This window comes from Onychomys torridus, chromosome 11, assembly GCF_903995425.1.
Source record: "Onychomys torridus chromosome 11, mOncTor1.1, whole genome shotgun sequence".
NCBI classification, from domain to species: domain Eukaryota; kingdom Metazoa; phylum Chordata; class Mammalia; order Rodentia; family Cricetidae; genus Onychomys; species Onychomys torridus.
In genome coordinates, this window is record NC_050453.1 from 22,931,894 (window position 1) to 22,949,064 (window position 17,171).

At 40.8% G+C, this 17,171-nt stretch overlaps 1 protein-coding gene across 1 annotated transcript in view; it reads right to left on the reverse strand.

Moving 5' to 3' along the window:
* Window positions 1-3,549, reverse strand: part of Cd84 (CD84 molecule) — a 38,452-nt gene extending 34,903 nt beyond the window's left edge. The window contains exon 1 of the mRNA XM_036202442.1: window positions 3,499-3,549. Within this exon, the coding sequence (XP_036058335.1) occupies window positions 3,499-3,544 (46 nt within the window). The 5' untranslated portion in view covers window positions 3,545-3,549. The remainder of the gene's footprint in view (window positions 1-3,498) is intronic.
* Window positions 3,550-17,171: the final 13,622 nt, after the last annotated feature.

Here is a 17,171-nt window from a genome sequence, read left to right on the forward strand (position 1 = left end):
GTGAGTATATAGGAAGTAGCTTGCTTGGGCTGAGGATTTCCTAGCAGTAAGAACTTGTGACTGGCTTATTCTATCCCACTGATCTTTCAGCTTTCACCTCAATATCTTGCTCTGAGTTTTTTATTAATAAGACTTTAGCAATTATTGTTACAGTGTGGGAAAAGACTTTTAGCAACTTATCATTTAATAGCGAACTAATAACTAAAATATATAAGTAACTCAAGAAACCAGATATCAGAAAACCAAATAATCCAGTTTAAAAAATGGGCTACAGATCTAAACAGGGAATTCTCCATAAAGAAAACTCAAATGACTGAGAAACTCTTAAAGAGTTGTTCAATATCCTTAGCCATCAGTGAAATGCAAATCAAAACTACTTTAAGATTTCACCTTACACCTGTCAGAATGCCTAAGATTAATAACACAAGTGACAGCTCTTGTTGGAGAGGATATGGAATAAAGGGAATGCTCATCCATTGCTGGTGGGAGTGCCAACTTATACAGCCACTATAGAAATCAATACAGCAGCTCTTCAGAAAGTTGGGAATCTATCTACCTCAAGATCCATTTGTGCCACTCTTGGTCATATACCCAAAAGTTGCTTTATATTATTACAGGGACACTTGCTCAACCATGTTTATTGCTGTCCATAATAGCCAAAAACTAGAAACCACCTAGATGTCCCTTAATAGAAAAATGAATAAAGAAAGTGTGGTACATTTTCACAATGGAGTATTTCTCAGCTTTAAAAAAAACTTGACTTCTTGAAATTTGTATACAAATGGATGGAACTAGAAAAAAATCATTCTGAGTGAGGTAACCCAGAAAGATATAAGGTATGCATTCACTTATATGCAGATATTAGTCATTAAATAAATGATTACCAACCTACAATCTACAGACCCAGAGAGGTTAGGTACAGAGGAAGGTAAAAGAGGGAGGCACATGACTCTCTCTGGGAGGAGAAAAATAAAATGGATTTTATGGATGTACTGGGCACGGAGTTGGGACAGAAAGAGGAGAGGAGGATCTGTTGGGAAGGGGGAAGGAAGAAAAGGTTGAGGAAGGGAATGCAGGGAGAGAATTGAGGGGCGTTTGAGGGATAACATGGAAATCTAGTGCAGTGGAAACTTTCTAAAATGTATGAAGGTAATCCTAAGGAGCCCTGCTGATAACTGGGGAGACGGGATCATGACTGGCCATCTCTTGTCACCAAATAAGGCTTCCAGTACTAGGACTGGGTTTCATTTAGTTAAGTTGTTGGACTAGAGAGTCCCATGGGAATCCCCAAATGACCCAAGCTATTGTTAAGACAAGGGTTTGCTCCCCACAAACTGATAGTGGGGCCCCATTTTGGAGGATAACACCAACACAACTCATGGAGAAACCTAGCTGGTGCCTATGTGGAGCCTTTACTCCTGCATTCTAATGTCTCTGGTATAGGAAGGGTCTCTGCAGGCTACCAAAAGAGAAAGTAAGCACTGGCACAGCCGCAAAACCTTTGGCCTACAATCTGTCCTGCATGAAAGATATGCCAGGGCGATGGTGGCAGAGAACTTGTGGGAGTAACCAACCAATGTCTGATTTGACTTAAAGCACACTCCATGAGATGGAGCCCATACTAATCATTGTTTGTGTGACCCAGAGACTAGATAGCCCAGAGACATGGGGTAAAATCAAACTCTACTTGTCTTTAAAAATAAAACAATAAAATGACTATTAATGATATTTTGCTATACTCATAGATCATGCCTTTCTTAACCATCATCAGAGAAGCTTCTTCCTGTAGCAGACAGGAACAGATGCAGAGACCCACAGCCAGACATTATGAGGAGAGAGAGTCCTTGGAACACACACACACAGTTCTAAAGGGGATGTCTCCATCAAATCCCTCCTTTTAGAGCTCAGGGAACCCCATGGAATAGGAGGCAGAAAGATTATAAGTGACAGAGGTCATAGAAGACACCAGGAGAACAAGGCTATCTCAGTCAACTCAGCAAGGCTCATATGAGCTCACAGAGACTGACACAGCAAGCACAGGGTCCTCATGGGGCTGCATCAGGTCCTCTGAGTATATGTTCTAGGTTTCAGCTTAGTCTTTTTTTTTTTTTTTTTTTTTACAGGACTCCTATGTGTTGAACTAATGGGTCTGATTCTTGTGTATGCTCTTGGGCTCTTTCTCTTCTCTTGGATTGCATTGCCCAGCTTCAGTGTGATGGCTTTTATTTCCTCCTATTATATTTTATTTTGTAATGTTTGTTTGTTATCTTTAGAAGTCTGGTCTTATCTCATGAAAGACAGAAAGGGAGTGGATATGGAGGGGAGGGGAGTCGGGGAGGAACTGGGAGGAGTTTAGAGAGGGGAAACTGTAATCAGGACATATTGTATGAGCAAAGAATCTATTTTCAATAAATGGGGGAAAAAAATAAAAAGAAGCATTGCTTCTCCAGTAAATGATGGAAACAGATGCAGAGATCTACAGCCAAACACCAGGAGCTCCAGGAGTCCAGTTGAAGAGAGAGAAGAGGGATTCTGTGAGCAAGGAGCATCAAGATCATGATGGGAAAATCTACAAAGACAACCAAAGCAAACTAGTGGGAACTCATGAAATTTAGACCCACACCTGTGGAGCCTCCACAGGACTGAACTAGGCCCTCTGCATAAGTGAGACAGTTGTGTAGCTTGATCTGCATAAGGGGTCCCTGGCAGTAGGATCAGGATCTATATCCCTGGTGCATGAGCTGGCCTTTTGGAGCCCACTCCCTGTGGTGGGATGCCTTGCATGGCCTTGATGGGAGGGGCTTGGACCTGCCTCTACTGAATGTACCAGGGAGGCCTTACCTTCTTATAGGAGGGAATGGGGAGTAGGAGGGAAGGCTGGAGGGGTGGGAGGAGGGAATAGGGGGATCTGTGATTGGTATGTAAAATGAATAATAAAATTTCTTAATAAAAAAACAAGAAGCATCAGTTCTTATCCTACTTGCTATTGTGTTCCATTATATGATTCTTATATTATTATTAATCAATAACTAATTAACTATACAACAAAACATTTATTCAGTGCCTACTATGTCCCAGACATTATGGAAACAAGACCAGCTAAGTTGAGAGGATTAAATAAAGAGATGGAAATGCAAAAGAAAAATCAAACTGAAATGACACTGGAAATGAAAAACTTACCTTAAATAAATAGTTTGGTGGAAAGCCTCACCAACAAAATGGATCATAGGGAGGAGGAAAGAGTATCAGGAATTGAAGGCATAGTTAGGAACTGAACTATCAAGTGGAAGTTGATTGGTTTATTGGTTTAATGAAATAAAGCACCTCGTTTGGATGTTAAGTTCTTCCTGTAGTTAAATGTTGTGAGTATAATATAAATAGCAACCCAGGATGTGCTGCTGAAAATGGATCAAGGCATATGTCAATGCCTTCCCAAGCATAATTTCTAAAATTTTATGGGGAAAGGAAGAGTTAATTCTAACAAGGTTCAGAACTTACAGGTTTGCAGGCAAAGGAACCAGATCCACAGGGGTTGCTGAGCCATCTCCGGCAGGCTGGAGTCTTTTTGAGAAGTCTAGGAGACTCTATTTTACTTTTGGTGTTTCCGGAAGCTTGAGAGAGGAAGTGTGAGCTGATTAAGAAGCATTTGCTCTTGCTCTGCTTACTAGTGTTTTCCATTGTATAACTACAGTGCCTATTGATTATTAACTCATTAATTATTCAACACTAATAAAGTAATTGACTGCTTTCCTTTTGTAGGGTTTATTTTTTTTCCTTTTTGGAGGGATTGATAATTACACAGGAAATTTCAATAAGTTGTGATATGTGTTGCAGCAGCAAGAAACACAAGGACCTCTGGGAGGGGAGGCATCTACTCCAGGCTAGGGTAAGTTGGAGATTTCTGAAAGGACTTGACAATTTAGCTGAGACAAATATGCAAAATGAATTAGCATTATTAGCCAAGGGTTAACTATATCTTGAATCATAAGAATAAATTATCCATAAGCACTGTATCCCTCCCACTGAACTACCATCACCTAGGGAAGTTCACTCCCCAACTCATGAATGGGCAGCAATTGTCTCTAAGACTGAACTGCATGTAGTACTTAGTGAGACAAGACCAGCTAAGATGAGAGAATACCAAGGCCCAGTCTGAACACTCAGTGTAGGTGTGCCAAACTCATTCCAAAAAGCAGACACGTATTTCCAGATGGCAAGCCAGAGTTAGAGCCAAAGCTAGATCTAAAGTCAGCCAGAGCCAAACAAGATCCAGAGTAAAAGCCAGAGCCAGAGTGTAAACAGATTCAACCTCAGAGCTGGTCCAGATAGGTGCTCACCATTAGAGAGCACAGAAAGAAATGCTCAGTGCCCAAGAAACTCCAAGCTGCAAGGCAGGTTTCCAGGAACCAGGAAAGGAACAGGAGAGATGACCAATAATCTCCAGCAATAAATGGGCCTATTCTTGGTAGTGACTATTATTGAGGTTGGTATCCTACTGTCAGAGTAGGATCAGAGAGACAGAGCTTAGTACCCTAAGCACAGAGGGAAATAACTCAGCTTTACTATAACCTAATCCCTCTGGAACACTGCAAACACTCATTGAAACAAGAAAAGTGACCTAAGAGAAATTAAGTCTGACACTGGAGCTGTAGCTCCAGTGCAAAATCACAAGTAACATGAAAAATCAAGACAACTTATCTTGTACTGGAGAGATGGCTCAGTGGTTAGTGCTGTCTGCTCTTCCGGAGGACCTGTGTTTGATTCCCAGCACCTACAACTGTCTGTGACTCCTATTTCAGGGGATCAAACACTGTCTTTTGGCCTCTGAAGGCAGTGCACACATGTGATGCATACACACACACATACACACACACACACACACACACACACACACACACGCTAAACAATCATACCTAGAAAATAAAAATAAGGGGGAAAAGCATCATTTCTTTCTTAAACTATACATCCCAGAGTAGTGACTCCTGATCAAAGTGACTTAGAAATCACTTTTAATAGAATGATTATGAATATGTTCTCATTTCCTTGACATATTCAAAGAAGTGAAAACCTATTTAAAGAAATGAAAGTGGACATGAATATCAGCTTAAGGAAATAAGGAAGCTGATGTCAGGTATGAAAGTGGAATTAAAGAAAGAGATGGAAAAACTAAACTGAAATGATGCTGGAAATGAAAAACTTAAGTGAAATAAACAATGCAGTGTTGTTAGAGTTTTCTCTTTGTAGTTAGAGTTTTCCTGCCTGGCCCACAGTCAGGACAAATCTCTCTCACCCGCCAGTTCCACAGCCGCTCAGACCCAACCAAGTAAACACACAGAGACTTATATTGCTTACAAACTGTATGGCTGTGGCAGGCTTCTTGCTATCTACTTCTTCTACCGTAAATTAACCCATTTCTATTAGTCTATACTTTGCCACATGGCTCCTGGCTTACTGGTACCTTATATCTCCCTTGTCATGGCAGGGGCTGGCAGTGTCTCTCTGACTCAGCCTTCCACTTCCCAGAATTCTCCTCTCTGCTTGTCCTGCCTATACTTCCTGCCTGGCTACTGGCCAATCAGTGTTTTATTTATTAACCAATCAGAGCAACACATTTGACATACAGAACATCCCACAGCAATGCAGTGGAAAGCCTCACCAACTGTCCATCATGGGAAAGAAAGAGTAGCAGGGATTGGAGGCATAGTAAGGAATTGAGATATTAAGTCAAAGTCAATGACTGGTGTTTAATAAAATAAGGTGTGGAATGTGTGATATCCTTAGGGCACCATAGAAAGTCCAAATTTATGAATTGTAGCTTAGAAGATGTTGAATTCTATGCCAAACGTGTTGAAAATATTTTCTACATAATTGTAGTAAGAATATTTCCACCTTAAGGGAAACAGAGGTTCACCTACATACAAAAGTTACATAGAACACCAAATAGGTATGACTAGAAAAAAAAGTCTCCTCCATGTTACATCATAGTTAAAACACTCAAATACACAACAAAGGAAGTGTATTAAAAGCTGCAATACACTAAATAAATGGCGGAAGGCACTAGGAAATGGAAAAAATTCTTATGTTCATAAATTGGAATAGTTAATATTGTGAAAATGGCCACTTCCCTCAAACCAATAGACAGATTTTCAATGCAGTCTCCATCAGAATTCCAACATTATTTTCTACATTAATAGAAAAGCAATGTCAAAATTCATATGGAAGCACAAAAGACTCTGGATAGGCAAAACAGTTCTGGATAAGAACAGGGATGGAGGGTGGATGAGGGAGGGGCTTGTGAGCCCCCTCCCCAGCTGAGGAGCCAGTGACAATTCATGACTGCCACAGGAGAGACAACTATTTTTCTTTGGGGGGTGTGGCCACTGGTAGGGTGTCTGTGCTCCAGGATACAGCCCCACATTCATGCATTTCTGTCCCACATTCATGCTTATCTGAGCAGCACTAATTGGATTCAGTGGATGTTTATATCTATGTCTATGTCTATCTAGCTAGCTATATGTATGTGTTCATAGGTAGGGCAATTTGTTGGGGTTTGGGGGTCAACAGGTTCAGGGAGAGTTGGAAGGGGGTGATTATATACATGCATGACATTCTCAAAGAATACATTTTTAAAAATATTTTTAAAAGAAGAATGTCAGGGGTCTCACCCTACTTGATTTCAGGTTATACTGAAGAGTTATAGTAGTGAAAACTGCAGAATGGTACTGGTACAGAAACAGACATATGGATATTTGGGATTAAACTGAGAAGCTGTCTTAGTTAGGGTTTCTATTGCTATGAAGAGACACCATGACCATGGAAACTCTTATAAAAGAAAATATTTAATGGGGTGGCTTACAGTTTCAGAGATTTAATCCATTGTCACCATGGTGGGACATGGCAGCATGCATGGTTGCTGGAGGAGCTGAGAGTTTTACACTTTGATATATAGGCAACAGGAAGTGGTCAGAGGCACTGGGCATGGTTTGAGCATATATGAGACCTCAAAGGCCACCCATACAGTGACAAAATTTGCTCAAGAAGACCACACCCACCCCAACAAGGCCACACCTCCTAATAGTGCCTCTCCCTTTGGGGGCCATTTTCTTTCATACCACCATAGAACCCAAAATACAAGCTCTCACAATTATGCTCACCTGAGTTTTGATAAAGATACCACAAGTCACTGGAGAAAAGACAGCTTCTGAGAAGCAGAGCTCTGAAAATCATTTATCTACAAAGAGAAGAATGAAACTAGATCCATAGCTCTCACCCTGTACAGGAATCAACTCCAAATAGATCAAAGTTCATTTGTGACACTTTAAACTCTGGAACTGCCAGAAGAGAATGTTGGAAAAATACAAGATACAGGCGTAAGCAAAGGCTTTCTGGATAGGACTCTAGTCGCCCAGGGAATACAGTCAACCACTGACAAATGGGACTTCATGATTAAAAAGCTCCTGTATAGCAAAGACAACAGTTTTATTGAGTGAAGAGGCAGCCTAAAGAATGGGAGGAAGTCTTTGCAGCCTGTATATATGACAGGAGCTTGATATTTGTAGCATACAAATAATTTAAAAAGCAAAATAATAAAGAAACAATTCAATCCAAAAAAAAAAAAAACTGGTTTAGGTCCTAAACTTGAAAAAAAGAAATACAAATAGCCAATACATGCTTTAAAAATGGGATCAACATCCTTATCCATCAGGGAAATGTAGACTAGAATGATTGGCATTATGTAGGAATGGCTTTGTTAAGAACAGAGATGATAGGAAATGCTGGCTAGGACATGGAAAAATGAATCCTTACTCCTGGTTGGTAGGAATGTAAACTGTTGCAGCCATTATGAAAATCATTATGGATTCCTCAGAAAGCTAGAGACAGGATCTACCACATGATCTGCTATTAGGCACACATTCAAAGGACTCTGTATCTCACCAAAGAGATACTTGTTCATTCATGTTTATTACTTCTAGATTCACAACTGCAGGAAGTGGAATCCACCTTGATGCCTATGGAATTATGAATAGATAAAGAAAATATGATGTATATACACAACAAAATTCTATCTAGTCACAATGGAAAATGAAGTGATGCAAATTTTAAGAAAATGTATAGAATTGGAAAAATACTATATTAAGACAAGTATCCTAGGCTCAGAAGGACTGCTACTTAATGTTCTCTCTCATACACAGTTTCTAGTTTCTATTTTCACAAATTTCATTTTTGTGGTAGTGAGTGTATGTAGAGACCAGGAAACTAGAGAGGGGCTCATGAGACTGGGAAAGAGAGGTTCTAAAGGCCAGAGGGTAGTAGGACACAGATGTGAAAATGGAAGGGAAATAGTGGGGGTGGAAGGTTTAAAGTGGGGAGGTGGGGACAGGAAGATGAAGAGACAAGAGCCAACTAAAATCAACAATGTATGAAAAATTCCTTAAGAGAATCTGGCCGGGCGGTGGTGGCGTACGCCTTTAATCCCAGCACTCGGGAGACAGAGGCAGGCGGATCTCTGTGAGTTGGAGGCCAATGTGGTCCACGGAGTGAGTTCCAGGATAGACTCTAAAGCTACTCAGAGAAACCACATCTTGGGAAAAAAATAAGAAAGAAAATCTGATACTTGGAAAGCTAAATTTAAAAAAAATAACAAGAAAAAGAGATTGATGAAGCTGGAGAGAAGCAATCACATGTACTTGTTACTTTTGCAGAGGATCATAGACTGATTCCAAGCACCCACACGGTCTCACAACCATCTGTAACTCTAGTTCCAGGGGATCAGACACTCTCTGACTTCCATGGCATCTGAATGAAAATCCCAGTGCCAGGGGTGGGCTGTTTCCTGACAAGCTGTTGGTCTGGAGGCACCTGAGGACTTCCAAACAACACAGACAATTTCTGCCACTGTTGGCTGCAGACTAGAGCCACATGGTAAGATTTTATTGCTGAAGAGGCCACATGCTCTAGTCACAGAACAAAGGGAAATAAAACTAGAATTAGCGTGGAAACCTCCTCTCTTTTGGCTAGCCTTCATAATGCCGGAAGGTGCCGATGGGTACAAATTGTCATAAACAGTCTTACTCAACTGGGGACCCTGAATGCACACTAGTGACCAGCCAGGAAAAATGTGTCCCTTGGTACCATGGTGGCAAGTCTGTCATGCACGAAACACCCACTTTAAGGTTTTCACTCCCAAGGAGAAAACCTGCATCTAATACTATTAACATTTCCAAAAGCCTTTGGCTGGAGGGCCATAGGCCTTAGCAGAGAAGCTACTGCTATTGTTTAGGAAATGGACATCCTATGTCCCTTGAATTACCCCCTAAATGTCTACGTTTCTGCCCATAGGATTGTAGTACTCTTTGCTTTAGTTATAAGACTTCTTTTTGCAGTGTGCTGTGGCAACTTCAGATACTGATCAACTGTTGAGAAGTGACTCAGCCATAATTGAGGCATCTAAATCATTTCCACTAAGGCCCAAGGATCATTGCTGGAGGAAGGGGTAGAAAGGCTGTCTGAGCCAGGGGAAGAGCAGGTGTGTTATGGGATGTTGACCTTCAGGCATGATGTGGATTCTACACTTTTAAACTCCAAGCAGCTGTGATTTTCTGTACAAGATGTTATTGGTGAAATTATTAAGGCCACTCCACATAGTTAAAAGGGAGGTTTATTTTGTGGGGTAACTTACAAATGAAGGGATAGGTTGCAGGGTCTGAGAAAGGTATGGCGCAGTCCGGCAGTGTTCTCTGGAGAACTCTGCTGGGTCTACCTACAGCGTCCAGGGCCCTCGAACCAAGAGAAGCCTCTCCTCTCGATCCTGGGTCTTCAGTGTCCTCCCTCAGCCCTGCCTTCTGGGCGTGACCATTACCAAAGCCTCAATGGGGGTTGGAACTTCCAGGCCAAGGCTGGAATGGCTACCCACTACAAGATGTACATCAGATTGGGCCCATCAATATTCTGTCATGGAGTATGGATAGGATCAGAAGGCCCACCCTTCTCTGGAAATTATACACAGTGAATGGTTTACAGGGAAGGAAGAGACATTTTTTTCAATGATATAGTCATTTATTGTGATTTCTTTTATTGTTTTATTAAAAAACAAAACTCAGGAGTAAATATTAGGGAATAAACCTGAAAGATCCACCAAGTGACAGAGACACAATCACCTACCCTCTACTACATTTCCCGGATGGAAAAGACTGAGCAACCCCTTGGCTCCTCCTATTCTCCCTTCTATCATCACTGAGTCAACCAGGAAACTCTATGGTCCACTCTGGCCAGCTGATATGGACTCCACACTCTGAACTGAGGTCAAACTGTATTGGTGGTCTTGGAGCAATCAACACAAACAAATTTCCCCCAACAGCCAGTAGTAAGGCACTCTCACCATACTCTTATAAACAACCTTAATGAAACTCACTGCTAGAGAAAAAAAAAAAGACGTAATAGACTAAGGAGAACTTACTAAGAGGAGGAAGGGGATCAATGGGGGTGGGGGGATGAGATGGTAATAGGGGAGTGATTGTGATCAAAATTTATCATATGTATACATGAAAAGTCAATGAAACCATTATATCATTATATATATATCCACATAGTAAGTTCCAGGACAGCCAAGGACACATAGTAATACCATGGTGAGAAACAGACACACACACACACACACACACACACACACACACACACACACACACACACAGAGTAAAAATTAGGAAAGGAGATTAAACTATTTCTATTTGCAAATAACATGATTCTATACTTAAAAGAGCCTACAGACAAACCATCAGAAAATGTTTGGATCTTAAACACTTTTAGTAAAGAAGTAGGCTACAAAACCAGTATACAAAAACAAAAACAAAAACAAAAACAAAAAAACAACCCCAGTATCTTTTATATATGCCAATAACAAACTTACTGAGAAAGAAATTAGGGAAAGTATCCCACTAATAATAGCTTATAAAATACATCTAGGAATAAATTTAACCACTGAAGTGAAAGACCTCTACAAGGAAAATTTGAAGACACTGGGAAAAGAAATTGAAGAAGACATTGGATTATAGAAAGACCTGCCATGCTCGTGGGTTAGCAGAATTAATAATTGTGATTATAGTCATACTGCCCAAGAATAATCACAAATTTACACAATTTCCATAAAGAGCTCAACAATTTTTTTTTAACATAACTTAATAAAACAGTGGGATAAAACTTGGAAATGTAAAAGATCAGTCAGTGTAACTCTGAACAGAAAGAATACAGCCTGAATCCTCATATTATCTGACTTCAAACTCCTACAGTGTTATAGTGACAAAGGCAGCATGTATTGAGACAAAAACAGACGGGAAGGCCGGTAGAGTGTAATAAAAGACACAGAGATAAACCATACATCTATGGTCACTTAATCTTTGTTGAAGGTGTCAAAAGCATCCAGGTTTTGTTCTTCTCAAAAATTTTCATTCACACAACCAATAGCAGTGTGTGCTGGCTAGTTTTCTGTCAACTTGACACAAGCTAGAATTATCAGGAAGGAGGGAGCCTCAATTGATGAAATACCTCCATAAGACACAGCTGTAATGTAGATGTAACCGTCTTGTTAAATAAGAAACACAGAGCCAATTGCAGAGTTAAAAGCCAAGAGGTCAGAGCAATAGCTGAGAGCTGAAAACCTTACCCTTCCTTGCTGCTCTGTCTTTCCTCTCTGCAAGAGAACTACTTCCTGTGTCTTGTCTTTTATATAGACTTTCTGTTCTGCCTTCTCATTGGTTGTGAACCCAGCCACATGACCACCTTGTCACTGCCTGTCTGTACAGACCTCCAGGGCTTCTATGGTTGGTATTGAGATTAAAGGCATGTGTCTGCCATGCTGGCTGTATCCTTGAACACACAGAGATTCTGCCTAGCTCTGCCTCCCAAGTGCTGGGATTAAAGGCGTGCACCACCACTGCCCAGCTTCTGCTATGGCTTGCTCTGACCCCAAGACAACTTTATTAATATACAAGTAAAATCACATTTCAGTACAAATAAAATATCACTATACTATAAGACATTTTCTTAATTAGTGATTGATGGGGAAGGGTCCAGCTCTTTGTGGGTGGGTTCACCCCTAGGCTGGTGGTCCCAGGTTCTTTAAGAAAACAGGCTGAGCAAGCCATGATGAGCAAGGTAGCGTATCCTTCCATGGCCTCTGCATCAGCTCCTGCCTCCAGGTTCCTGCCCTGTTTGAATTACTATCTTTATTTCCTTCAGTGATGGATTGCGATGTAGAAGTCTAAGTCAAATAAACCCTTTCCTCCCTAATTTACTTTTGGTCATGGTGTTTCATCACGGCACTAAAAACCCAAACCAGGACACAGTGACAATAGTGTTTATCATTTTAAAAGTCTCACTGGCCAATAACTCCTAGAGGCAATCCACCATTGGTTCTGGGCTTTTCATTTAACAACCTTATAGCTTTTGGGAGCCTCTTTTCCAACCCATGTAGGATACCTTTAAAATAATACATAGAAAACAACTCCTTTTTACTGTTTTTTTTTTGTTTGTTTTTTTGTTTGTTTTTTTTTTTTAGATATTTCTTTTAATTTTGTCAGACACTCAGAAGTTAGCATAAAAAAAAAAAACAAAGAAAAACAAAACAACCACCACCACCACCACCACAACAACAACAAAAAAACCAACCCCAAACTCATGTAATAATATGTAATAATACCTCATAACAGATGGTGAACGGGTTCTCCAGAACTCCACACTAGTTCATCTGAATCATCAGTTGATAGCAGTTAGCTGCTAAGGTAAAATGTTAGCAAGCTCTGATGCAGAAGGAAGATTCATCCCTTCCACAGCTGCTGGTTTCCTCATCCTGGCGCACCTCTGTGGTGCATTTCCTCACATCCAGGGACTTAGTGGGAACAGCTAGAGCAGTTTGGGTCATGACCAAGGAGGAACAGCTGGGTTTCCCGCCACAGTCGTGCGTGCCTGGGTCTGATAGCCTCTGGGTCTTCTACCCCCAGCCTATTTTTTTTTTTTTTTTCTGGTAGGAGAAAGATGTACACAATTTAATTTACTCAGGGAAATTATTGTCCTCTCTCAGGACAAGCTTAGCCCTTTTGTGTTGTTTAAATACTTATTATGTCTTTTATTAATACAACTTTTTTTTTTTTTTCATCTTTTTTGGTAGGAACTTTGGTTCAACACAAATCTTGCATATTTGTCTTCAGGTGACATGGAAAGATCTCTCTCTCTCTCTCTCTCTCTCTCTCTCCTCTCTCTTTCTCTTTCCTTATTTGTTCTAGATTAGCACTTTATAAATGTAATTTACATGCCAGTCTAAGTCATTTAGGTCCACCAAATCCTCTCCTAGCTCATAAAATCCACATGGGGCTCATCAGGCTACTGAAGTGCCACTCTGCTCCCAAGGGCTCTGGGAACCCTCTTTCTCAGTTCTCTGGAAAACAATGTCCTATATTGGGCATCATGCACCACCTCTAGCATGGTTAGTTTCTTTCTTATCACTTACCTCAGTTTACCCTCTCCACTGTCTGACTCTTCCCATAGGTTCCCAGGATCCCAGAATGGGCTCTTACAGATGCGGTAAGTGTTCTCTTTCCTTCTAGTGGGTGTGGAGTTACTTATAGATGCATGGTTGACTGACTTAAAGGCAGCTGATTCAAAGAGCACCTATCCTAGCCTAAGCGATGATGTCAGAGCTGCATCCCTGGAGCTCCGTACATGACTTGCATATAGTGCCACAGGTGAGAGTCTGCCCCTCAGTAGTTGTGTATTGTTTCTACAAGTTAGGGGAAAGGTCTTGTGGATCTTGACGAAAGGTCCAGAACTCTCTGAGACTTGTGAATTATTTACTCTGGGAGTCTAATGAGCTTTACTTACCCTCTCAAGGAGGGAATGTTTTGACTCAGAGGAAATTATTGCACAACACACATCCTATACACAAATCAATTCCTAATGGATTGAAGACTGACCCCAAATTAAATCCAGAAATATCAAAATTGCAGAGGAAAAATGCTCCTGGATACAGATACAGGAATAAAATCTGAATAGAACCTCAGAAGCACAGAAATTAACCCCAAGAATTAAATGGGATTGCATCAAAGCTTTTGCACAGCAACAGAAATGTCAACGGTATGAATACCCTATGATCAGGAGAAAATCTGCCATCTACACTCCAGGGGAAGGGTGGAAATCTAGAATGTATAAAAGTTCTTCAGACATCAAACAATGAAACCAATATCTTGTCTCTCAATAAATGTGCAAATGAACTAACCTAACAGTTCTACAAAGAAGTGTAAATGGCCAGTATATGTTTTGAGGGGTGTTCAATGTCTTTAGAGAAGTGCAAATAACTACTTTGAGGGTCCCTCTCACTCTACAGAAGGCGCTCATCAAGAAAACCAAGCCATGAAAGTGCTGGTGAGCCTGTGAGGAAGGAGGAGTGCTTGTTGACTGCTGGTGGGACTCGGACTCGGAGTGGGGCAACCACTATGGAAATGTGTGCGAACATTTCTCAAACATCAACAAACAGGACTAGCAGATGACCCAGCATACCATTCCTGTGCGCACACCCAAAAAACTCAGTGTTCTGCTGCAGAGACATACACATCCATGTTTACTGATGCTCTATTTACAGTCGCAGGGAAATGGAATTAACTTAGCTCTCCGTCGACTGATGAATGGCTAATGAAAATGCAGTGTACCTACGGAATTTATTCAGAGATAAGGGAAAAAATGCAAGGAAACGGATGGAACTAGAGAATAGTATCACATGCAATAACAGGCTCAGAAAGACAAACATAACATGCTCTTTCTTTCTTTCTTTCTTTCTTTTTTTTTTTTTTTGATTTTCGAGACAGGGTTTCTCTGTAGCTTTGGAGGCTGTCCTGGAACTCACTCTGTAGCCCAGGCTGGCCCCTGGGATTACAGGCATGCGCCACCACTGCCCGGCTCACATGCTCTTTCTTAATCCAACTTCTGACAATTAAATCTATGCAGTTCCATGGGTGAGTGAAGAGAAGGCAGGAGGCTGGTGCCTGTGAGATGAGAAGGAAAGCTTTGAGGACTGAGTTGTGGAGGACAGCAGAACACAGGAGACACAAAAGAAGAACACTGGAGGAGGAAGGATGCAGCAGAGTATGGGGGCAGCCAGGAGTCGTGGGGAGAGGAGGAGATGATTGCATCTCACCGATGTGCATATTTTTACTGCCATTATTTCCTCAATGCTGTGTTCACAGCGTTTCCATTGTATTAGAAATTACAAACAAAATTCAAAAACTTCAGTACAACTTTTGGATATATTCCTGCTGGGAATTCCTTTGCTCACAAAAGAGCAGGCAATGAACAGTCCAGAAGAGACAATTATTACTTATTGCATGCACAGGTTCATTTCCAGAACTACAGGAAATAATGTCACATGAGGAACAGCTGAAGGCATTGGGGCTGACTTCAGTTCTACCTGAAGACCTCTGACTCACAGCTATAGTCATCTCACTGCAGAGTAGAGTTCTATCAGTAAAGGATGGGCCTCTGACATGAGTGCTATTATGGGAATTTCTCATTGTGGGGTTGAATCTTGGATATTTCAAAATAGAAATTAAACAAAAAATCTGATACTTTCTTTGTGAAATACTCCCAAGCATCCATTGACCTTTGCTTTTTTGGGACTATTTATCTAAGAGATGCTTTTTTTTTTTTCTAGTGTAAAAGCATCTGTAGCGTGTGATAGCATGATAAATATAAGTGTGTGTGTGTGTGTGTGTGTGTGTGTGTGTGCGCGTGTGTGTGTGTACAATAGTTTTGATGTTAGCTTGCAAACTGAACTGAAGGAACTACTCATTGGCCTATAGAGTGAGAATTTCTCTTAAAGAAATACAATAAAAGCATTGAAAAATTAGTATATTGTCCACTACCACTACATCTCTCTCCTTTTGAGACATGGCCTTGTTATACAGCCAGGCTGGTCCAGAACTTGTAATCTTTCTGCTTCTGCCTCCTCAGTGCTGGGCTCACAGGTGTATCACCATACCTGGCTCCCTTACTTTACTTTCTGATTTCATTCTTCTCCAATGGGGATCCAGAGTCTTCATCTCCATGTTGTGAACTCTGTTGGTCAGTTCTCCATTGTGATCATTTGAATAAGAATGGCCCCCATAGGCTCTATATTTGAATGCTTAGACTCCTGGGAGTGAACTCTTTAATAGGATTAGAAGGACTGGGAGGTGTGGCCCTGTTGGAGGAAGTGTTTCACTTGGCTTTGAGGTTTTAAAAACCCATTCCATTCCAGCCTCCTGTGTCTCCTCCCACCCCACCCCCCAACCTGTGGATTAGGGCGTAGCTCTCAAATACTTCTCTAACACCATGTCAGCTGTCTTAGAGTTTATATTGCTGTGAACAGACATTATGACCACAGCAATTCTTTTTTTGTTTTGTTTTGTTTTGGTTTTTCGAGACAGGGTTTCTTTGTAGCTTTGGAGGCTGTCCTGGAACTCAATTTGTTTTGAACAATCACACCTGCCATGTCTGCCACCATGTTCCCTGCTATGATGATAATGGATTAAACCTCTGAAACTATAAACAAGAGGATCCCAATGAAATGCTGCCTTTTGTAAGAGTTGAGTTGGCCATGGTGTCTCTGCATAGCAACAGGACAATGACCAACACATCCATTTAGAGAAATAAAACACTAGTATATGCTGGTGAGTAGAGAGGACACCAGATTCACAGACATTATTTGATGTTTTGAAGTGATGATATATTGGGTGAAATACCAGCTTTTGTTATAATGGCAAAATGATAAAATAGTTTTATTAAAATATTTTAAAAAATGATTTCTAGGAGATAGAGAGATGGTTCAGCAGTTAAGTATGTATTGCTCTCGCAGAGGACCCAAATTCAGTCTAACAGCCAAATCCGACAGCTCACAAACACTTGTAACTCCAGAGCTAGTGCATCTGATACAGGCTGCAGCAGACAATACCTTTATGTGCACAAACTCAGACATAGAACTGCACATATGTACATAATTACAAATGAAATAAATCTTAAAAATTCTTTCTAAAAACAAACCTAAGACATCATGTGTGTGTGTGTGTGTGTGTGTGTGTGTGTGTGTGTGTGTGTGTATGTGTGTTGCACATGTTTGTGTGTATGCAGTGTAGGTATGGGTGTGTACATGT